Source organism: Nelumbo nucifera, chromosome 4 (genome assembly GCF_055504915.1).
Source record: "Nelumbo nucifera cultivar China Antique chromosome 4, China Antique-T2T, whole genome shotgun sequence".
Taxonomy (NCBI): Eukaryota; Viridiplantae; Streptophyta; class Magnoliopsida; order Proteales; family Nelumbonaceae; genus Nelumbo; species Nelumbo nucifera.
In genome coordinates, this window is record NC_142652.1 from 9,125,966 (window position 1) to 9,149,881 (window position 23,916).

General features: G+C 41.9%; 1 protein-coding gene and 1 pseudogene across 5 annotated transcripts; both read left to right on the plus strand.

The window, feature by feature from the left end:
• Positions 1–2,449: 2,449 nt before the first annotated feature.
• LOC104591485 (Tetratricopeptide repeat (TPR)-like superfamily protein) lies at positions 2,450–12,967 on the plus strand. Of its 4 annotated transcripts, none has more exons than XR_002022357.2 (5): positions 2,450–3,094; positions 3,545–3,697; positions 3,805–4,010; positions 7,600–7,913; positions 12,216–12,967. XR_002022357.2 is itself a non-coding variant. In XM_010250327.3 (4 exons), the coding sequence occupies exons 1-4, from the start codon at positions 2,615–2,617 to the stop codon at positions 7,805–7,807; spliced, it is 1,047 nt and encodes a 348-aa protein (XP_010248629.1). In that variant the 5' UTR covers positions 2,450–2,614; the 3' UTR covers positions 7,808–8,122. The 4 variants fall into 4 exon arrangements, 1 of the variants encoding a protein (XP_010248629.1); XR_016085722.1 differs by having other exon boundaries at positions 12,213–12,350; XR_016085723.1 differs by lacking the exon at positions 12,216–12,967 and adding an exon at positions 8,053–8,122.
• LOC104591484 (large ribosomal subunit protein uL15x pseudogene) lies at positions 12,405–12,967 on the plus strand (annotated as a pseudogene). Its single transcript, XR_016085724.1, has one exon. The product of XR_016085724.1 is annotated as a large ribosomal subunit protein uL15x pseudogene (transcript).
• Positions 12,968–23,916: the final 10,949 nt, after the last annotated feature.

Here is a 23,916-nt window from a genome sequence, read left to right on the forward strand (position 1 = left end):
TCGTCTTATTTAGTTAATTTTTTATCAAGTCGTACACTTTATTTATAATCACCAAAATAATGTTTTTGAGGAATCACTTGTCAAGGGAAATGGTTTTATTTGCATAACACAAAACAAACGGTGCCCAAAAAAAATTACAATCATCAAGGATGCATTTGTTTGTGGTAGTTTAACAACGTCGGATTTTTTAGTGTAAAAAGAAACTTGGCTTTATACTCATTTTACACTCTTGTGTGTCGATGTAAAAAGGTAGCGTTGCTTAAGCCTTTGATTGCTCAGTCTCTCTCATCTTTTTTTCCACTCCAACATTGAGCATGATCTTCAAAAACCTAAGTTGCAGCTGGGATTAAATGCGTTCGTTTTCATCCCTATAACAAGAACCCCTATTCTTCTACGATGAATCAATTTAAATATTTGCAAGGAATTGAGAGGGAAAACATGAGAAAGAACGAAAGCTTCCTAGGATTTACAGACAAAATATGGTAACAGGAAAACCAACGAAAAATCAAATTGGGATCAAAATCTGGCCTTGGGATCGAAATCTACAGCATTTGTGAGAAGAGCTTCATAGGATTTAGGCTTATAGACTGAGAATCTGGTTTTGGGATCGAAATCTAGAGCTTATTTGCTGCTACTCTGAACCACGTAGTTGCAAAAGCTTCTTTCTTGTCCAAGACATGTTTGGGTTTTCACGCCGATTGACTGATTCCATATTGGAATCCTAGACATCGCATCGTGGTGGCTGCCAACTGGCTAAAGTCGTGATCATGATCGCAATCGGACGCCTAAGGTCATGGTGGGCTGGTGGCTGTTGTAGTTGCGATCATGGTTTTCAAAACCGGACCGGTAAAATCGGGAACTGGTCACTTGACCGGTTTCATTTTCCCCCCAAACCTATTTTTTTCCCTCAAAACCGTTGATTTTGATCAGTAAACCGCTGAACTTACCGGTTAATCGTTCTAACCGTTTGAACGGTTTTAAATGTTTTCCCATATTTTTAATTTTTTTGTCAGAATGGGCTGGTCATTCAGGTCAAACGGTTGGATTATTCGAACCAATAGCCAGACCCCTAACCAGTTCGATCACTAATTTATTTTTTAAAACCATGATTGCGATTGTTCTTGAAGTGAGAGAGAGAGGGGGGGAAAGGGGAGGGAGTGAAAGATATAAAGAGAATGCATGATGGAGAAGCAATGACAACAAGGAAGATTGAAACAACTGGGTTGAGACGGAGTAGTTTGGAGGAAAAGAGAGATATTCATGGGAGAACTACCTTTACACCAATGGAGAGACCAAAAGAGGTTTTTACATCGATTTTTGATATATTTTTAATATTGATTTTAGATATAAAAAACTATCAAACAACTCATTTATATCGATATTCATCTTTATTTTACACTAAAACCAAACAACCATAAAATTCATAAAACTCAATGAGTATAAAATTACATCAAATCGAATTTTACACTGCTTCCTAATGCAATTTTACCTATTTTAAAATAATTAGGGAAAATGACTGATCAGTCTAAGATAGAATTTTATAATCCCACCGTACGAGAGACTGTGAATTGATGCCAAATTCAAATGCAGTTTATAAGGGGCTGCTAATATGTTCCTATTGGTGTATTTTTTTGTGCAGTCTTTCGACTATTTACAAATCAAAAAGATAAAAAATCGGTCTATTTCAGTTTGATACATAAAAAATCTCGTCACAAAAAACGAGGCACTAAAAAAATACGAAAAACTTATTTTGGACTGATTTTGAAAAACTCTAAATGAAACATCATTCATCTTCCGTGTTTTAATCTCACACGGAAAAGACTTAAAAAACCCATACGGTCTTCGAGCTGCCTAAATCTTATACGGTCTTCTGGTTACTCAGATCCTATGTCAAAATTTCAATGCCTTGACTGTCAGAGCTACGAAAATATCTCTTAAAAAAGACTTGCCAAACGGTTGTCATTCAGAATTCTGCATTGGTTGCAGAGTACTGAACCCAAAAAATTATGTACTCCATAAAACGGTTACTTCAAAACAGTGGGACAGTCGTTAGCTGCATTTCCCGAACCGGCCAAGAAACAGGTTGGTGTTTATCTGTGGGTCAACTCAGAGAATCATCGTTATGGACGGTGATGATTGTCCTCGCATAGCGTGTTTAACATGCAAATGCTTCCGTTTCCAAATTCAATGTTGATTCCGTGACACATTGAATCCAAGGCGGCAAGAGCTACTAATACCGCAACTACAATACCGCCACGTCTATTTCTTTTCTGGACTATTTTACCCTATATATGGTACTTATTATCCGTATTAGCATTTCTTCCAGAAACAATACGTCAATCAATGATTTTATTTATGGTATATTGGTAGAGACGTAAGGGTATTGTCGTCTTTCCAGTTTTCAGACAGCAAAATATCTCCAATCCCGCAGTATCGTCTTTTTCAGTGGATGCCCTCATAAACGCACACACAGAGAGATTCATTCATCTCTGCGAGGGAAAACTAATATAAAGGAACTGTGTGGACCGTGGATAACAACTTTATTCCCCCTTCCTCTCTCTCTTCCGGTGAGTCTGCGCGTGCTCGGTTTTCTTAAGGGGATACGCCAACGGGCATGGCCGTACTGCTCGGCAATTTGGCACTGCTAGCGGACGCGAGTTCGCCTCGGGCAGGGTTGACAGACCGTAGGAATCGTGCGGTGATTTGCGACTTGATCCTGAACCTACCCAAGAGGGACTGGTACATCACCCACGGTGCCAAAGTTTCTGCATCTCTTCCCGCCAGGAGCTTCGATCTTGACGGTGAAACCAGAAATTACCGATTCGGCACTCCGAGGAAAATTTTGTCCAAAGCTAACTCAGTCGATTTCGATGCCGATCCGAGCGACGAGGACAACAAAAATGGGTATGGGGATGAAGATGACGACTACGACTGGGAAAAAGAAATGCGAAAGAGAGTGAAAGAACTGGAAGAGATGAAAGAGTTAGAGAAGAAAGCAGAGGAGTTACAGAGTCAGATGGCCGATGGCGAAGGCGAAAACGAAGAAGAGACGGAAGAAGAAAAGAGGATGAGAGTGAGAAAGGAGCTCGAAAAGGTCGGAATAATTTTCCCTCTCTCAATTCTCAAGTCAATCCAATAGAATATAATATGATGACTCCATCAAGGCATCAATAACCCTTTTCTCTAATGTTTTACTCATTATTTCTCTTTGTCTACCGTTTTATAATCTTCCTTGTGCAATGTCAGTTGGTCTGTTATATTCCATAACCAGTTTCATTTGAAAGGTATTGTAACGTCGAGTTACGAGAACAAGTGTAAGAATGTCATACTTGTTCTCATTTATTCCGTTTTATCATTAAAAATGTTACCGATTTAAAAGCACAATGCGTCATGGACGAATAGATGGTATGGATCATGGATGTCATCTCAGAGATGTGGCTGAATTTGTTAAAACAAATTTGAGTTTATTTCTTATTGCTGTTGCTGTATATGGCTAATGGTTAAGTAGTAAATGAGATGGCATTGCTATTTTGAACAAGAGCAGGTGGCGAAAGAGCAAGCTGAGCGGAGAGAAACGGCAAAGTTAATGTTTGAGTTGGGTCAGAAGGCCTATGGGAAGGGCATGTATGGTCGAGCTATTGAATTCCTAGAGGGCGCCCTCACAATCATTCCTAGGCCGACTCTGTTTGGTGGAGAGGTCAGTATCTGATGCATTGGGGAATTTCCCTTCTACTATCTAGCTGTCAGTTGCACATTGGGAATGTACCTGCCGTCTAATAACCGAAGTTTAATTGTTGTGTCCAGATACAAATATGGCTTGCTATGGCTTATGAGGCTAATAATCGACATGCAGACTGCATCGCGCTTTATCAACAATTGGAGAAGCAGCACCCAAGTTTCAGTATCCGACGGCAAGCCGCTGAACTCCGTTACATATTGCAGGCACCCAAGCTCAAAATATCTCAAGAAGAGATGGTTTCTATCCCATTAATTGGTTCCAGTTATGATAGGTAATTTGTTGTTATTGTTGATTTTCTTTTAACTTCTTTTTTTTTTTTGTTTCAATGACATTTTAGTTTTTATTGCTTTCATAGCTTCTTATCATTTTAGCCAAACCTTGCTTGGCTATATAATCATTTAATTACGATGAGAAAGAGTACTCTTTGGTGATCTTATCTTGCAGTAGGAACTCTTTTATAAATGGCTTTGATATGTATCAAGTACTAATTGAGTTAGATTGTTCTCCAAAGTTTTTGCTCTCAAGTCATCCTGACTATATGCCAATAAGGCAATACTTGCCTTGGCTTCACGTCCAGACCACCATGTGAAAAGTCTAACCCATTTAACTCATTAAAAAAAATCTAATCCAATTATTCACACAAAATTGCTTTTGTGTAGGTACTACTTACTAGGTAACCATGTTATTAAAAATTCGAACCATCCTCTCTTTCCAAGTTAACCAGATTGTTAGGTAGATAGTAGAAAGGAATCATGTCCCACAGAACTTTCCCCCTTGTACTTGGTCCTTTAACATGCCATCTGAAAAAGAACTCCTAAAGTGAAGAAGTCACCATTAACTTGTGCCCATAGTACATCACAGAAATCACAATGTAGAAAAAGGATAATTTGTATCTTTCACTCCACCACATGACTCCCAGTGGAAGTTGGAAATGACCATCAAGAAGAATCAAATACATGTTTCAATGTACAGATTTTAAACATCACAGAAGAAATGTGGAGAGAGGGTTGTAATTTCCAGTTACCATGACTCCCAATTTTCATGTGTCTCAATCTATAAGAAGAATATTTGTAGTTATAATTGCTTTCCTTTTAACTATCTATTTTCCCATAACTCCACATTATCTAGCTTATCAAAAAAAAGATATGTGCTTCACATATCAGTAGCAAGAGGAGCGCACTTCTGCCTACTGCTAGACATGCTTATTGGCTTTTGCTTGTAGCATCTGCATTTCAGTGGATAACTCATTAAAAGAATGCTTTTGATGATAAGTAAAATGATGCTTTCAAACTTCTGTGGGAAATGCACATGCATAATTGATAAACTTTTATGTATTTAACTGATTTTTGGATGCATACTTTGAAGACCTTAAGGCAGAAATTGCATTTTTCCCAGCCATGTGAATCCTCATGAGTAATTGCAGCAAGCTTTATTGTTGAACTTTTAGTTCTCCAATTATCGAACCCCTGTAAAACCTTACATCGGTAGTTGGCTGGATTTTCTTGCTTTTATACTATAAAGTCTACAATGATGAAGCTCAATGCCATTTTGAAATGAGATTGGGAAGCATTGCTTTTCCCTATGCAGCCAATCAATTGAAAACAAAGTGCTGAATTTGTGTTGGTCGTCCTTACTTTGAATTTCAAATGGTTTAGTTACTAGTTTACCTTATACTATATGGTTTAGTATTTCTGTGATGCTTAATTTGAGACTTTTGAATAGATATAGTTAAGTATATTCTTAAAAATATGTGCATACACAAACTACAGGACTGGTATATCAAAATGATGAAAGCATTCAGGTTTCATTTAAACTGTTTGAGATGACTCTGGAGAAATTGCAGACATTCTTGTTTGATGTTGCTTTTCACCTTCATAGGATTCATCAATCTATCTGATTATGTTTTTCAACCTTTTTTGTTCCACTAATCTTAACGTTGCCATGTATTATTGAATCTACAGTATCTACCATATCTTTAGGAATGGCAACGGGGCGGGGATCATATTCCTCGTCCCCGCCCCCAGTTCTGAAATTAAACCCCATCCCTGACCCCGATCCCCGTTGGGAATAAAATTTGTCCTCCATCCCTGATTCCCGACGGGACCCAAATCCCTAAAATTTTTTTAGATAATAGTATTTTTTGAAAAACAAATTTACTTAAAATAAATAAAAATTTTAAATTATAAATAATGTTTTAAATATGTTATGATATATATATATATTAAAACGGGGTCGGGGCGGGGCGGTGACCTCAATCCCCATCCCTGACCCCATCGGGTTGGGTCCCCATCTGGGATGGGGAAAATTGCCATCTCTACATATCTTGTAACAATGTATTAAGTTATAAGTTGGTGCCTGCCATTCAATTGATATGCCATCTCTCTTTAAGAGGCAGTGGTTTTATGATTGTTTATTGCTATTGGTGTTGTCTTGCTTGAGCATATGCTGAATATCTTTTCTGCTTCTTCTGTATGGTGTTGCTGAGTGGTTATCATAAAAATTTTCTCCTTTGTTGATGATTATTTGGCAACATTGCTTTTATTTATTCATACCACTGGTTTCAACCCTAAATGTATTATTAACACGAAGTAACATCTGACCAACACTGTTGATGTGTTCTGTCACTCAACTACCATCTTTTTTTCGGGATATCTTCTGAAGGGCTACACAACGGGGGTAGCTCATCCCCCAACCCATAGCCCCCCAACCCAGGTGCAGTTGGGATTCGGTCTCAAGTCTCCGCTATGACCAGCAGGAGACCTTACGAACCAGCTGGTTGGCACCTTGCCACTCAACTACCATCTTTGACCACCTGTTCAGAATCAATGTCTTTCTGAGCCGAGTAGCACATGGATAAATAAGGGTCCAATTCCAGAAACATTTAGCTAGTATGCCTCGAGCTAGTTTTTACAAAGTTGTAAGAGGTTACCTAGGGGGACTAGGTGTTAGATACTTAGATTAGCATTTCTGGTACAAAATATCCCATTGTCTCCCAATTTTTGATCAGTTGAACTGGAATAGTGCTGAGGAATTTACTAATGGATTAGTCTTTTAACAGTTCAATATGACTATTTTTCATGTATATATGCATGCACAAACACACACACATATGTATGTATCTATTTCTGTATAAATATATGATATTTGCATTTTTGACTCCTGATAAACTGATAAGCATTTACCTTTGTACATATACACCCTTTGCAAAACCTACAAATAGATGCTGACTTAAAAGGTGGAAGAGCTTAACATTTATATTACATGATTTATTTATACTTCATTTTCTCTTTCTTGCTTTCTTTCTTCTGTGAATCATGGTGCAATGAATCCAACGGATGGAAGTTGTAGTGAGCTGAACGAACTCTATTGCTCTTAATGGAATATATCTTTTTCTATTCCTTTTCTTTTCTTTTCCCTTTTTTCCTTGGGATATTTATTCTGTTACTGGGGTTGCATATAAAAGATGTTACCTAAATGTGTATTGGCATGACAACATGCAGAACTGCCTCCAAGTTAAATCTGGAACCTTAATAGTTTAGATTTGAAAATACTTGCTGTCCGGGAATCATCATTTTCTGCTGCTCTCCATCCAAATGTGATATACTGCTATAGGACATGCTTTCTTGGCACAACAATCTCAGGACATTCTTTTGGGGTTTAGTTGTTATAGACTAGTCCAAAATGGGAGTCCTCAGAACTGGCCTAATATAGTTAATTGCGAATTGCACATTTTTTTTTTTGATCAATAACAAACGAATTGCACAATATTGCCTTCAAAATTTATGCTAACTCATATTGCACACATAAACTAACCATGGAATCTCAGACAAGTTGTGATTGACGAACGGTGGTTGTTGCAGCTATGCAGGAACATGGAGTGACAAATACAAGGACCGGGACCAAAGGAGAAACTGGTCAACAACTAATCAGCTTCCTTCATCCAAGGATTATTTGGGTGACTTCATGGTTTGGCGACCTCCTGTTGGATGGGAGAAGAGCCAGACTTTCTGGGTTGTTTTGACTCTTTGGGTGGGCCTGGTTGGAGTTGCCCTCTTCCTTCATAGATGAACCGTGCAACAAGATCTGCATTGGGTGCTGCGATCACAATCCAAAATTGATTGCAAGATTTTTCTCAAATGTGAACATGCACGAGATCATAGTAATCTCTGTAAAGGTAGGTGGTGTAGTTGGCCATATATATAGGTTTTCGTCATAACTAGTGCTTCACAAGTTTCTTTATAAAAATTTCTTTTGTGAATTGTTTTACACGTTGAGAATGACCCTTTCATTTCTTATTTCTTTTGGTGTCAAAGATGTAAAATGTTGGGAACTGAGGAGAGTCACCAAGATAGCGGAGCTTGTTAATGCCAGCAGTATTTACACTGAATAGTTGAACCCCGCTTTTAAGTTCTAACTTCTAACTCAAAAGTTGAAGCCATTTGTGGGACATGAATCCCTCGTCTCTTGTATCCCTTTCTACACCTGAACATAAAATGAAGTGGGGGTGTATGAAGTCAAAGCAAACTCAACGAGGGCAAATTAGTTCTGCCTGTCCAGGGCTCTTGATTGAGTACTTAGACCTCTCCTTGGGTTTACAATTTGTGCCTCCTTTGACCAGAAACTACAATCATTTTTCAAGAGGAGTTATTTAACTAGAATTACACTCAATGATAAAATATTAGGCTGCATTTGGTGCGCGTATGTTAACAGGCCAACTTTAGGGTCTTAATGTATGCCGACGGACCCTCCCAATAATTGGAACACTGTGCTTATTGGTTCATATTGTATGATTAGTAATTAAGTACATGTGTTGCACGTGAGAAGTTCTTTATATTAATTACTTTAATTTTAGATATATTGTAGTTAAGATATAAATTGAAAATTGACAAAAGTAATAATATGATTAAAAATAAATTTAAATGCTTGTATCAAATAACAATTATTATTATTATTATATTTTGTGTTCTATTTCTATCATAAATAAAAATAACTTTTATTTTAAAAATTATTTTTATTTAATATGATGAATATATAACATTAGAAATGTTCTAAAATGTTCTTGACAAAATTATGTACATTTTCATTTTTTGGTGTTTTATCTTTTTTTTTTAAATATTTATTATTCAATTATGACATTATGAGTTTCTTAGAAAAATTGGATCATTGACCCACCATCTATATAAGAAAATAGCTTTGCTTTTGGATTAGTTTTAAATTAAGAAAATTATAATCATAACTGGCTGTACATTTAAAATTAAGCTACAGGTTAGTCTAGAAATCAACACAACTCTGATAATGGACTCTACTTTTCATATTATAAAAAAAACATTTTCATGTCATCGGAGGCTTATGTGGCTATTGCTAACATGGGCTCTCAATCCATGTTGGATACAACAAAAAGCTTATAATGAAATTGCCCTTTAATGCTAGGTGATTGGAAAATAAGAAAATTGTTTTTAGTCTCTCTCTCTCTCTCTGATTCGTCTATCTCTGCTCATCGACTGTGTGATTTGAAAATAAACAAAAATGTTTTCGTTTTTTGTATTTATGTTTTCTCTATCAATTTCTCTCACTCTTTTCTCCTCCAATCTCTCTCGTTTTCTTTCTCAGTCAATCTCTCCACTTGTAATTTCTATCGTTCTTCGTCAGTTTCTTTCACATTCATTCTCTTGTTTTTTTTTTCTTACACATTTATATGGTATTAATCATACTGTATAAAAGAACATGAGACCAACTTGGTATAATTCAAAATTCATTACACCAATGTGATAAAAGTTCATAAGAAACTCTTGGTTATGAGATTTACACCAACTTGATAGAAATTTATAACTTGGTTGTACAAGTGGTTAGTCCCTTTAGTTCTTTTATACGGTTTGATTAATATTATAAAATTTTGTAAGAAAAATAAAAAAATGATTAGAGAGGTAGCGAGAGAAAGACTGAGGGAGAATGAGATATTAACCGATATGGAGGTGAGGAAGAAGAATGAGGGAGATTGATTGATTGAGAGAGAGAGAGATAAACTAAACCACTAACCCACCACTCAAAAAGAAAAATAGTTTGATTTCTAGGTTGACATTAAATTTTGTATTACATTTCCATCATTGAAAAAAATCTTATGTATACTACTTATTTTTGTTCAATATAATGAATGCATAATATTATAGATGTACCCTATATTTTATTTTTTATAAATATATAACAATAGATATGTGCCAAAAAAATTATCTATCTTTTTTTTAATTTATTTTTGTGATTCTTTATATTTTTTATTTTAAAAAAGATGTGTTATTTGACTATAACATCATTTAATTTCTTGGTAGATTTTAAATTTGGCATTCCATTTTCATCATTAATAAAAATACTTCTTACATTTTCATGCTTATTTATTTTAAATTTTTTATTATTTAATTATGGAATTTTTTATTAATCCATTTGACCCCAAATATTTGAATTTCTTGCCCACCACCGGGAGGGAAGAAAATGGTTTTGTTTTCAAATTACTTTTCAAAATATTTATTTTTATACTATTAAAATTAATACTGTGGATTTAATTACAAGAATTTCATGATGAGAAAATATATCTTAAATATAGGATTTAATGAGAGAGAATAGGAATTTTTTTTTTTCAATTGGTTTTAAATTTTACATTCAATTTCCATCACTAATAAAACATTTCTTATTTATCATACTTATTATTGTTTAACATGATATCAAAAATGTTTTCAATTATTTTAATTTCTATTTTTTGAATTTTATTATTTAATTATGGCAACATGGATTAACCCATTTGACCCAAAATGATTTAATTTCTTACCACCACCTAGATGAAAACTATATTTTTTATAGGTAAGTTTTAAAAGTATAAGCCTTTATGTTATTGGAATTATTAATTTATTAAGTATGGATTTAATTAATAGAACTTAATAATGAGAAGAAACAAAAATAACTTAAATATAAAATCCATTGAACACGAATGCAAGTTAATAAATTAAATATTTGATTTATTGAAAGAGAATTTAGTGCATTGAATATCATAAAATTACCTATTTTCAACTCATTTAATATTAATAATTGATTCTCTTATTTGCCCTCACTTTTTATCAATTAATTTAAATGTAGAAGGGTAAATTTTGTCCTAAAAAAATTTCAGAAATATTCTTGAGGTCATTCGTGCTTTTTAAAGTAGTATAGATATGTATCGTTTTCATTGAGATAGATTAATAACCTCCTGTTTGATTCTTGGTCTCGAGTTTCCTTGGGCTCAGTTTGAAAAGAGTACAAATACATATAAAATAATACAAAATACAAGGTTTGCATTCTCAGATTTGCATTTGTACTCCTTTCAAACCGAGCCTTGGTGATTTGAACTCTATTATTGCAAATTGAGATTCTACACTAATGAAGTTATTGTCTTCTACCTTTAGATTTGATACACATTATTGTCTGGTTATTTCTTTGCTTTTAGTTATTAATTTCTTTTATTATATTTCATGTTCTTTTTCTCTCTTTTTCTTTGAAGATAACCAGTTCAGTTTCAAAGTAGAAGACAATGAAAAGATAGCAGATAAAGAACAATGTCTTCTTTTGAAGGCTAATTTTGACATTTTCAAGGCGATTGATTAACCGACAATGATCAATTTGACATTTTTTAAAAGTTTAAATAATGGAGTGACATAAAGATTTAGGTACTAACTTGACACTATCCCCAAAGTTCGGAATATATATATATATATATATATATAAAGACCTATAACTTGACAAAGAATTGTGATTTCTAATAGAATCGATTGTCAGGACAGAATTTGCATGATTGGCCCTCGTATTGGGACTAAAGTTGCATTAAGTTCCAATTGTCAATTTAGGCCTGACACCTGAGTATGAGTAGGTGTCTAGGTGACGAGTGGTGGATCCAATTGTCAATTAGATAAATTAGATAAATTAGATAAAAGTAGATCATGCTCTAGGCTACTGACTGTATGGATAATAGGTATGGGCGTAGCACCTCGCAGACAATCTTTACCGATGAAACTTGCATACAGATACGGTGCATATATTATACGCTAATACACAGCCAAAAAAAAAAAAATTAAATAAATAAAAGAGCTATATGGTTTGTTTTCAAGTGCAAGGGTTTTTTATTACTAAGACTGTTCTTATTCTTCTTTTCTTCCCTAGAACTGTAAATGGTACCGGCTTGAATGAATTCAAATTCAAATTCAATCTGGTTGAGGGTGATCCAAATTCAGTTCATATAGTTGGATCAAATGGACATCTACCCATGATTCGATTTGGTGAAACTTGGTATATGATTACACTTTTACATAAAATTAATATTGTATCTCCTAGTAACTAGAAAATTGGTAAGTGTAGTAGAAATCATTTTAATTCATTTTATTATAAATAAATATAATATTTGGTCATTTTTGGTTTAATTCACATAAATAATGTATAAGATTCGATTCGTTTGCAGCAGCTCTTATTGCCCCCTCGGTGGTGAGGGGTGAATGTAAAATAACAAAGTGGTTAAGGGCATAAAGGGCAAAGGACTGAAGGAACCCAACGACTATAAGAGCACCTTTATGCGAAACCCCAATTTCTTCTTCGCCGCCGCGCTCTGCATCAGAGAAGGGAGAGAAACCGAGGGAGGGACAAAGGGAGAGAAATGACGACGCGTTTCAAGAAGAACAGGAAGAAGAGAGGCCATGTGAGTGCCGGGCACGGCCGTATCGGGAAGCACCGAAAGCATCCCGGAGGTCGGGGTAATGCCGGAGGAATGCACCATCACCGGATCCTCTTCGACAAGTACCATCCCGGTTACTTTGGAAAGGTGGGTATGCGTTACTTCCACAAGCTCCGCAATAAGTTCTATTGCCCCATCGTCAACATCGACAAGCTCTGGTCTATGGTCCCTCAGGAGGTCAAGGATAAGGCCTCCCCCGATAACGCCCCACTCATCGATGTCGCCCAGTTTGGTTATTTCAAGGTTTTGGGCAAAGGTGTCTTGCCCCCATCTCAGCCCATCGTTGTGAAGGCCAAGCTCGTTTCCAAGATTGCAGAGAAGAAGATAAAGGAGGCTGGTGGTGCTGTCGTTCTCACTGCGTAGGTTTAGTTATATACGGTGATCGGATTTACTGCTTTTTTTCTGTTTTAAATTTTCCTTCCTCCTTAGGTCTTATATTTTGGATATTAAATTTTAATTTAAGGAACTAGAAAATCGTTGCAGTACTTGTCTGTTTTTCTTAGTTTGATTCATGAGAGCTTCGTCATGTTTTCTGATAGATTTATTGATCGAGGCTCTATTGGTGCAAATTTATTGTCTTTTATTCATGTTGCTTAGATCGATCGATTTGTCTACATTAGTTCGAGTTAGTTCGTTAGTTGTTTCATCAACAGCATTGGTCCAAAAATGCGACTAACAGTATAAATCCAAGTAAGAGAGTTTTATTTTTGACATGGAATTCTTTACATCTTGCGTCATCTTGCGTCACTTGGAACTGCTTAGAACTTTGCCACAGGAAAATCGAGTTATTGAGCTACTTGGTAATTGATATTTGTAAGCTGAGAAACGGTTTATGTTTTTTTAGCTCATTCCCTCAAATGAGGCAGTACTTGTTAGTTATTGCTCACGTAATTGTGTGCTAAACTGGTAGTCACTAAATATGTTTGATGCTTTGAAATTAAAGACTGAAGTCTTTCTTCTATTTGCTTCTAGGTCTGATATTTCAGATCAGTGAATGTTTCGATAATGTTCCTTTTGTTTCAGCTTTATTTTTCTGAGCTTTTCCCCTATAACCTGAACATAGCCTTGCCCCAAGCCCAAGTATATGGTTGGCTACATAAATCCAGAATCCTGCTCGCCATTCTGCTATGTTAAATCCTTGGGCCATTAAATCTTGTAGACCCTTCCTACTGGTGCTACTGCTATATATGGTCTTATGACCATATTATCAGATTATCCCTTGTTGTTTGTTTTTGTTTTTTACTGGGCAGTGGTCTTTCATGCTCATTCCCGTTCTATCTTTTCTACAATTCTGTCAATCAGCCATTCTCAAAACCTTCTCCTTTAGTCTTCTTTGTATGCCCATTTGCTGGATGCCAAGGAAGATTTATGTGGAGGGGGAATTAATTTAGATTGAGTTATTGGGTTGTTGTTTAGCTGGTAATGATAGGCATCAAAAGAGTGAAGTCGACGTGTTAAAGATCTCAGCGTCTTAAAAAAAACCGTCGGTGCTAATTTCTTCTCTGACTAATCTTCTGCTTCGACTTCTAGCCCTAGAGGAAACATTGCATTCTTTTCAAGTTTTAATCATAAGCATCTTTTGGTTCCACTTTTAGCGCCAGAAAGCATTTCAATCCCTTCTTGGTTCCTGCGAGGCATAGTTAAATACTCAAAGAGTCAAAGTTGTCGTTAATTCAAATATTCAATGAGAATAACTGCTTCAGGTGAAGCCTACAGTCAATTAGAAACTCTAGGAGTGTTTTTGTAGTTTGTTTCTTCGATTTTCTATTCCAATTATATTTTGGAAAAATTCCCTATTAGTACCTTGCACTTTGGGCCTAGTGCCATTTTGATCCCTGAACTTTAAAATGCAATAATTCAATGCCATAACTTTCAAAATGTGTCAATCCAGTACCTGTCGTTAATTAGTCGTTAGGTGGCATTTGAGAAAAGACATAAATGTCCTTCAAGTGTCATCTAATTCTCTTTATCAACCATCCAAAAGTTGATAAGAAATGAACAGTCCCAAATCCTTGCATCTGCTATTCGAGAAAGTTGAGGTCATCAGAATGCCCATTGAGATGTGACTCCAACTTTCTTGAATAGAAGAGGCAAGGATTTGTGATTGTTCATTTCTTAAATGGCTGATAAAGAGAATTAGATGACACTTGAAGGGCATTTGTGCCTTATCAAATGCCACTTAACGATTTGTTAACAGTAAGTACTGAATTGTTGCATGTTAAAGTTTGGGGACCAAAATGGCACTAGGACCAAAGTATAGGGTACTGATCGGGAATTTTCTCTTGTATTTTTTTACTGGTTGTTAGAAAGCAGTATTGGCGCATGAGAGGCAAGTATGCTAATAGGAGTGAAATTGGTCTGGCTTATGACTTCAGGTGTGTGTAGTGAAGTAGTGATTAGCCAAGGAAATGAGATGCAAACAAGCATGCTTTGTCATCTGCTCTTTCTTTTTGGTGGTGTTGATACTTAGTTTCTGATGAATGTACTTGAATGTGAGAGAAGTTGGAGTTTTTTTTTTTACACTTTTTATTGCTTAGTTGCATACAAGGTCATTGACTCATGCTATGATAGTATGACAAAAAAGTACTGAAATAAACTTCGATCCTGTCCAGCTATTGAGCAACCTCATGTTAGAGAAATCACCATTAATCTCTCCAACAAAAGTTCTTGTTTTCTTTCACTCTCCGTTTTCTTCGAGATTCTAATTGTTAATAACAATTTGTTATGATAGTATGACGGAAAAGTACTGAAATAGACTTGGATCCTGTCCAACTATTGAGCAATCTCGTGTTAGAGAAATCACCATTAATCTCTCCAACAAAATTTCTTGTATTCTTTCAGTCTCCGTTTTGAAGGTTTTTTTTGGGTAAATTAATAAACCAAATAGAATCAGACAGAACTACCGGATATTCAACTGATAAACCTAGAAACTATTTGACCAAACAAATAATAAGTATCCAGATTTCACGGAAGAAACGATGACCAAGCTTAGTTCTAGTTCAGATCACAAGATAATAGAAGCAGAGTAAACACAAAACAAAACCCTCTATTCTCAGTAGTTAACAAACTCCAGATGGGGGTGCAATGCCACGATATTTGACAGAAAACACTCACAATTGCTAATTTCAAACGACAAAGTGATTGTAACTCACTGGTCGGCTTTAGTGGAGAAGAGGTAAGACCCCTGGGAAAAGTCACAGTACCTGTGGAAGTCGGCACGTGGCCTCCTAGCACGGTAAGACTCAGTCACGATTTCTTGGTGGTCGCGACCCCCTCCCCCTACAATGCCATAGTAGGTTGGCCGATCACCTACGCTTTAAAAGTTGTGGTCTCCACTTACTATTTGGCCATGAAGTTCCCAACGGACTTCGACATCGGGGTAGTGCGGGGCGACCAGCTCGAGTCCCGCAAGTGCTACGTTGCCGCCCTCAAGGGAAAGGCCAAGATAACCAGCGACCTCGAACTGGAGCGACCTACGGAACAGGAGGAGCGAGCTGCACCAATAGAGGAACTGTTCCCATTTCTATCTCGGCAGAGGACCCTGCCAGACTACTTCAGGTCAGAGCATCCCTTGAAGAACCCCTGCGATCCGAATTGGTAAGATTCTTACTCAGTAACTTAGATGTTTTCGCTTGGTCCGCGACAGAAATGCCCGGCATAGACCCTATGCTCATAACTCGCAAGCTCAGTACTGACCCTGTAGTCAGACCCGTTAGACAGAATAAACGCAACTTAGCCCCAGAACGCTGGAGGGCGGTCGATGAGGAGGTCGAGAAGATCCTCGTAACAGACTTCATAAGGGAAGTTCATTACCCGAGCTGGGTAGCCAACCCAGTTCTGGTAAAAAAGGCAAACGGCAAGTGACGCATGTGCGTCGACTACATCGATCTGAACCGAGCTTTCCCGAAAGATTGCTTCTCCCTCCCCAGGATTGACCGCCTAGTGGACGCGACCTCGGGACATGAGTTGCTAAGCTTCCTGGATGCCTACTCGGGCTACAACCAAATCAGGATGGACCTGTCCGACGAGGAAAAAACAACCTTCATAACCGAGTTCGGCCTGTACTGCTACAAGGCCATGCCCTTCGGACAGAAAAATGCTGGGGTGACCTTCCAAAGACTCGTGAATAAGCTGTTTCAGCCCTTAATTGGCACGAATATAGAACGTTATGTAGACGACATGGTCATCAAGACACAGTTTTTGCATGAATTAATACAAGACTTGCACTCTGTCTTCAAAATTCTGCGTCAATTTAGCATGAAACTAAACCCAAACAAGTGTGTCTTCGGTGTCACATCGGGTAAGTTCCTAGGGTACATCATCAACCGGTGCGGTATTGAGGCCAACCTGGACAAAATAAAGGCCATCCTAGATATGAGATCACCCCGAAAAGTAAAAGAGGTTCAGAGGCTAAATGTCAGGATAGCCGCTCCAAGTCGCTTCATGTCTAAGTCTGCAGACCGTTGCATGCCCTTCTTCAAGGCAATAAAAGGCAAAGGGTTTGAGTGGAACCCGAACTGCCAGCTCGCATTTGACGAGCTCAAGAAATACTTCGCCAGCATCCCGGTGTTGACCCGACTTGAAGAGGAAGATGTTTTAGAACTGTACCTTTTGACAAACGATGAAGTGGTCAGTTCGGTACAAGTAAAGGAAGCAGATCGGGTCCAACAACCCATCTACTATGTTAGTAAGATATTGTAGGGAGCAAAAACGAGATATCCAGAGATAGAAAAACTGGCCTATGCGCTGGTCATTGTGGCCCGCAAACTCCGCCCGTATTTCCAAGCTCATACCATCAACGTCCTCACCAACAAACCCTTGAGGCAAGTATTACTCAGGCCCGAGGTCTCTGGATGATTGACGAAGTGGGCCATCGAACTCAGTGAGTACAATCTCCAGAACAAGCCCCGAACCGCTATAAAAGCTCAAGCCTTAGCGGATTTTGTTGTAGAATGCATGTTCAGCTTCGAGGTCCTCAGCCCGATTGAGCACGAGGCTCCCAGTTCGGGTGAGCTTGGTGCTCCCGGGCCGGTTGAGTCTGAGCCCCGCGAGATCGAACCCAGTTCGGTATCTCTCCTGGTTAGGCTGAGCGTGAACTGGGATGAAGAGCCCTGGATCCTTAACGTAGATAGCTCCTCAAACCAGCAGGGCAGCAGAGCCGGTGTAGTTCTTCGCGGACAGAGTGGCACGGAACTGGAGTACGCGCTACGCTTCGAGTTTGCGGCATCCAACAATGAGGCGGAATGCGAGGCGTTGATAGCAGGGCTAGCTCTGGCGCAAGAAGTGAAGGCAAAACACATAGTTATCTGGCGCCGTCGCTCAGAAGGCACTATGACAGGGGTACTGATGAAGGGAAATTTGGCCCGACCTCGCAATCACTTGACACGTGGCAAAAGCAAGCAACTCGGGGCAGCAGAGTGCCTAAAACGAGCACCGAAAGTAACGAAGTCCAAGCTCACTACTGAGCCCGAACTCCACCAGACCGGATTCCCTACTAGGAGCCCGAGCTTCCTACCAAGAACCCGAGCTCCCTACTGGGAGTCCGAGCTCCCAACTAAGAACCCGAGCTCCCTGCAAGGAGCCCGAACTATCTTGGGTCCTAAGCCTCACAAAGCCATGACCCGAGCTGGCCCATGGCAGCTCGGAACACTCCCCAAACCGAACTCAAGACATCTCGTTCGCCACTCCAGCACTTCGCTTCCGAAACACCAGACTGACCAAACGTACTTGACACCAAGGACGTCCGTATCCAAGGACGGCGCACCTGACTGATTTGGGATCTGACGCCTGACAGCCGCACTTCAAACGGCCTCCTGCTACCGCCACCTGCCACCGTCATTATCAGCCGCAGAGACGGCTCCGACAAAAGGAGCAGTGGCGGTTCTGTCCGGCCAGAGGGGATGACATCCGAATTGGCAGGAGCTCAGAGATAATCATGCCCGATCTGACAGAAGCCTGGAAGTGAGTGCGCGAGGTGGTTATAAAAGGCTCCCTACCCCCCAAGAACGAGGTATGCTAACTTTGCGCTATCTGGCTTATCTTGCCTTTGAAAGATTCTAACTTGAGCTTCAGAGCCCTTACGCCGGGTTCTCCCCGGAGCTTCTTCACCCCCTCCGTTTTAGGTCCCCTGCCACTTAGTTCAGAGGCAAGATTGTTGACAGCTAAGACCGGCCGGATTGTGCATCATCAATTGGCGCCGTCTGTGGGAACGCTTCAAAAGGCCTCCCTCCAAACTCTCATACCCCTTTCTTCTTATTTGAAAAACTCAACACTCATGGCCTCTTCCAGCAACGCCGGACGCGACACAAAGACAAACACCACCGGGGAACAGCCTCAGGTTCCCGTGGTGTGCGTTGGGCAGTTCACCATCCCCCTCTCGGTGGACGGAATTCCCAATCTGAATACGCCACAAGCAGTGGCGCCTGTAAACCTTCCTACCACAAACATCCCCTTTCCTCCCCCCATCGAGACTACCTTCGCTGAACCAACCGCCGTCCCCCTGGCAGCTAGCCAAAACCGGTTGGACGACCTGATGTAGTGCATGCGGGCAATGCAAGCCCAGATGCAACAGTTCCAGCAACACCAGCTTCACCAGCACCAAGTGTTGCACAACCTCTCCCAGTATCACTATCAACAGCAGTTCCCCCAACTGCCACCGAACCAACCACTACTTCCACCTCGCCACCCTGCTCCGAAGCCGGTCAAGGCCTCTTCGCAGGATGGGCGCCCCCACCAAGGAAAGGCCTCCAGGCCCCAGAACCCCCCAAACAGCCAGGCCTCGTCCCCAGGCCGAAGAGAGAGAAAAGTCATCCCCGCCTCGCAGCTCGCAGGTGGGTCGGGAACCTCACCCGTGAGATCGGCACCTCGGGGCTCCAAATCGGAGTTCCCACTCACGAAAAACCGATTCGGCGCACTGGCAGCAGCGGACTACCAGCATTCCGGGCCCATCGAGCTCGGCAACACGGAGGCCAGTAGCGCCAGTACAAGGCTCACTCAGCAGCGAAGGCGCCGGCGAAGTTGACGAACCGCCACCCGTGTCCTGTCAGAGCTCAGAGGCAAAGGCGAGACGAGCTCGGACGAGGTAAGAGTTGCCCCGATTCTCTTAGTTCCTTCCCCCCTCGCGTTAGAACTCCTGGCAGTCCCCTTGCCCAGAGATTTCAAGCTCCCATCTCTAGACAAGTATGACGGGTCCTTCGACCCCAACGACCACGTTGACACTTTCCAGTCCCAAATGCACCTCCCCAGAGCCAGCGAATCATGCATGTGCGTGGCTTTCACCACCACCCTCAGGGGGGTAGCCCGCGCTTGGTACAGGAACCTGGCCCCCGGGTCGATAAAGTGCTGGGCTCAGTTCGTGCAGGTCTTCACTGCACACTTTGTCACCAGCAAACGGTGCCCCAGAGCAGAGGAAAACATCTTCGGGGTAGTCCAAAGGGAAGGAGAACCCATACGGGGCTACATCAAACGATTCAATGAAGCATGCTTACAAATACCGCGGTTAGACCCCGCGGTGCAGTTCGCAGTAGCAAAAAGGGGGGTGACGCACAAAGAGTTCAAATGGCACATGGTAGCTAACCAGCCCGCGACCGTTGCCGAATTTCTCAAGCTCGCGGACAAGTTCATGAGGATGGAGGAAGAAATCAACCAACGAACCGAGGGCGGAAACGAGAAAAGAAAGAGGGATGGCGAGCCCTCTAACTCAGTCGACCAGAAAAACCCGGCCCGAGACCCAAAACCGAACCAGTCGTTCTGAGCTCCCCTACTAGTTCGGACGGATTACACGTCACTGAACACAAGGCGGACCGAGATCTTAATGACGATCAAGGACGCCCCATACGCGAAATGGCCACCTCGCCTAAAGGGAAATTCGAACGAAAGAAACAAGAATTTGTATTGTAGTTTCCATAGGGACCGTGGTCACAGTACCGAGCAGTGCAATAATCTCCGAGACGAAATAGAGGGGCTCATCCGTCGTGGATACTTGAGAAACTTTGTACAGCACAACAGTGACAATAAAGTAGATCGGCCGGGCGAGCACGAAAAGGACGCCCCCGAATCTAGCAGCAGGCCCGCCGAACCGTTGCAGCGACAGCCTCCGGTAGAGAGGCCAATTCGGGGAACCATCCATGTAATTGTGGGAGGTTCGGTGGTAGCAGGGTGTACCTTGGCAGCAGCCCGGACTTCAGTTTGCGAAGCGGTCCTCGAGGAGCAGAACCCTCCGAAAAGGCCAAAGACCGAAGAACCAATCCTCTTCACGGAAGACGACGCGCGAGGAGTTCGCTACCCCCATGATGATGCGCTTGTCATTAAACTAAGGATCAGCGACTTCGAGGTCAGACGCGTACTCGTAGATTCGGGCAGCTCGGCGGACATCCTCTTCAAATCAACGTTTGATCAGCTATAGCTGTGGAGGAGCGAACTGGAGCCCGCAAACACTCCCCCGGTGGGCTTCAGCGGAGAGGAAGTCAGGCCCCTCGGAAAAATAACGGTACCTGTGGAAGTCGGCACGTGGCCTTGTGCGGTCAGACTCAACCACGACTTCCTGGTGGTCGCGACCCCCTCCCCATACAATGCCATAATAGGGCGGCCAATCACGCATATCATACGAGCGGTGGTCTCCACCTACTATTTGGCCATGAAGTTCCCTATGGACTTCGGTGAGGGGGTAGCGCGGGGCGACCAGCTCGAGTCCCGCAAGTGCTACGGTGCCGCCCTAAAGGGAAAGACCAAGGCAGCCGACGACCTCGATCTGGAGCGGCCCGCGGAACAAGGCGAGGAACGAGCCTCGCCCACAGAGGAAACAGTCGTGATTCCAACCTCGCCTACGAACCCAGCTCGCACACTCCAGATCGGGGCTTCCGTCAAAGAACCCCTACGGACCGAACTGGTAAGTTTTTTACTTTGAAATTTAGATATTTATGCATGGTCCGCGGCCGATATGCCCGGTATTGACCCTGGCCTTATAACTCACAAACTTAACACTGACCCTTTAGTCAGACCCGTTAGATAGAAGAAACGGAACTTAGCCCCAGAACGCTGGAAGGCGGTCGATGAGGAAGTCGAGAAGCTCCTCGCAGAAGACTTCATAAGGGAAGTCCATTACCTGAGCTGGGTGGCCAACCCTGTGTTGGTGAAAAAGGCGAACGGCAAGTGGCGCATGTGCGTCGACTACACCGACCTGAACCGAGCTTGCCCAAAAGACTGCTTCCCCCTCCCCTGGATCGACCACCTAGTGGACGCGACCTCGGGACATGAATTGCTAAGCTTCCTGGATGCCTACTCAGGCTACAACCAAATCCGGATGGACTAGTCCGACGAGGAAAAAACCAGCTTCATAACCGAGTTCGGTCTGTACTGTTACAAGGTCATGCCCTTCGGATTAAAAAATGCCGGGGTGACCTTCCAAAGACTTGTAAATAGGCTGTTTCGGCCCTGGATTGGCACGAAGATAGAGTGTTATGTAGACGACATGGTCGTAAAGACACGGTTTTCGCAAGAACTAATAAAAGACTTGGATTCTGTCTTCCAAATCCTGCGTCAGTTTAGCATGTTGAACCCCAACAAATGTGTCTTTGGCGTGACCTCGGGCAAATTCCTAGGCTACGTTGTCAATCGGCGCGGTATCGAGGCCAACCTGGACAAGATAAAAGCCATCCTAGATATGAGACCGCCTCGGAAAGTAAAAGAAGTTCAGAGGCTAAACGGCCGCAAGACTGCAGATCGCTGCCTACCATTCTTCAAAGCAATCAAAGGCAAAGGGTTCGAGTGGACCCAAGACTGCCAGCTCGCGTTTGACGAGCTAAAAGGTTACCTCGCCAGTGTACCAACCTTAGCTCGGCCTGAGGAAGACGAAGTCTTAGAACTATACCTCTCGGCTAGCGACGAGGTGGTCAGTTCGGTACTAGTAAAGGAAGCAGACCGGGTCCAACGGCCCATATATTATGTTAGTAAAATCTTGCAGGAAGCCGAGACAAGGTACCCGCAGATAGAAAAGCTAGCGTATGCACTGGTGATAGCAGCACGGAAACTCCGCTCGTACTTCCAGGCTCACACCGTCATCGTCCTAACCGACAAACCTCTGAGACAAGTTTTACTCAAACCCGAGGTTTCCGGTCGATTGACGAAGTGGGCCATCGAACTCAACGGGTACGATCTCCAGTACAAGCCAAGAACTGCCATTAAGGCCTAAGCCTTGGCAGATTTTATCACAAAATGCACGTTTAGCCTCGAAGCCCCTGAGCCGGTCGAGCCCGAGATCCCCAGTTCGGGCGAGCTCGGAGCTCCCAAGCCAAATGAGTCCGAACCCCGTGAAGTAGCAGCCAGTGTAGCATTCCTCCTGGTTAGACCAAGCGCGAACTGGGATGAGGAGCCCTGGATCCTTCACGTAGATGGCTCCTCGAACCAGCAAGGCAGCGGGGCTGGAATAGTGCTACGCAGCACGAGCGGAACAAAGCTGGAATACGCACTACGCTTTGAGTTCGCGGCATCCAACAACGAGGTGGAGTACGAGACACTGATAGCCGGGCTAAACCTAGCGCACAAGGTTGGAGCAAAGCACATAGTTATCTGCAGTGATTCCCAGCTCGTGGTCAACCAAGTTACAGGCGAATACGAAGTGCACGAGCTCACAATGATTGCATATTTGGCAATGGTAAAGGAGTCTCTGCTCAACTTCCAGTCACACTTCATCAAGCAAATCCCGAGGTCAGAGAACGCTGAGGCCAACGCCCTGTCCCGACTAGCTAGCACGAGCCACAATGCCAGGAGAACCGTGTACGTAGAGGACTTACCTCGGCCCAGCATTCTTGGTGGGGCAGAAGGGGTCACTCCCGTCACTGAAGCAGAGCCGAGCTGGATCGACCCCCTCGCGAGCTTCCTGCTAGACGGAACCCTCCCCGCGGACTGCAACGTAGCCAAGAGGGTGCAGTGCCAGGCAGCCAAATACGTCATGATAGACAAACGGTTGTACCGATGATCCTACACGCTCCCCTACCTGCGATGCTTGCGCCCAGCCGAAGCCAGGTTGGTACTCCGCGACACTCATGAAGGCTTGTGCGGCGGACACGTGGGGGGCAGAGCCCTCGCCCAAAAAGCACTTCGACAAGGATACTATTGGCCAACGATGAAGACAGAGGCAATCGAGCTCGGTAGAAAATGTGACAAGTGTTAGAAGCATGCCAATATCCACCATCAGCCCGCTGCCGACCTCAAATACCTCACTAGTCCTTGGCCTTCGCCCAATGGGGCATCGACCTCCTGGGGCCATTCCCACTAGCGACAGGCAGGAGAAAATTCCTAGTGGTAGCAGTAGATTACTTCACAAAGTGGATAGAAGCTGAACCCCTGGCAATAGTTACAGCTCGAAACATACAAAACTTCTTTTGGAAGAACATTGTATGTCGCCTTGGGCTACCTCGGGTACTGATCTCCAACA

Excerpts from the sequence above, each read along its gene's own strand:
- LOC104591485 (XM_010250327.3), top strand. The coding sequence starts at position 2,615 with ATGGCCGTACTGCTCGGCAATTTGGCACTGCTAGCGGACGCGAGTTCG. Across the intron at positions 3,698-3,804 it reads CGACTCTGTTTGGTGGAGAG|ATACAAATATGGCTTGCTAT; the intron begins GTCAGTATCTGA and ends TGTTGTGTCCAG. Across the intron at positions 4,011-7,599 it reads ATTGGTTCCAGTTATGATAG|CTATGCAGGAACATGGAGTG; the intron begins GTAATTTGTTGT and ends TGGTTGTTGCAG.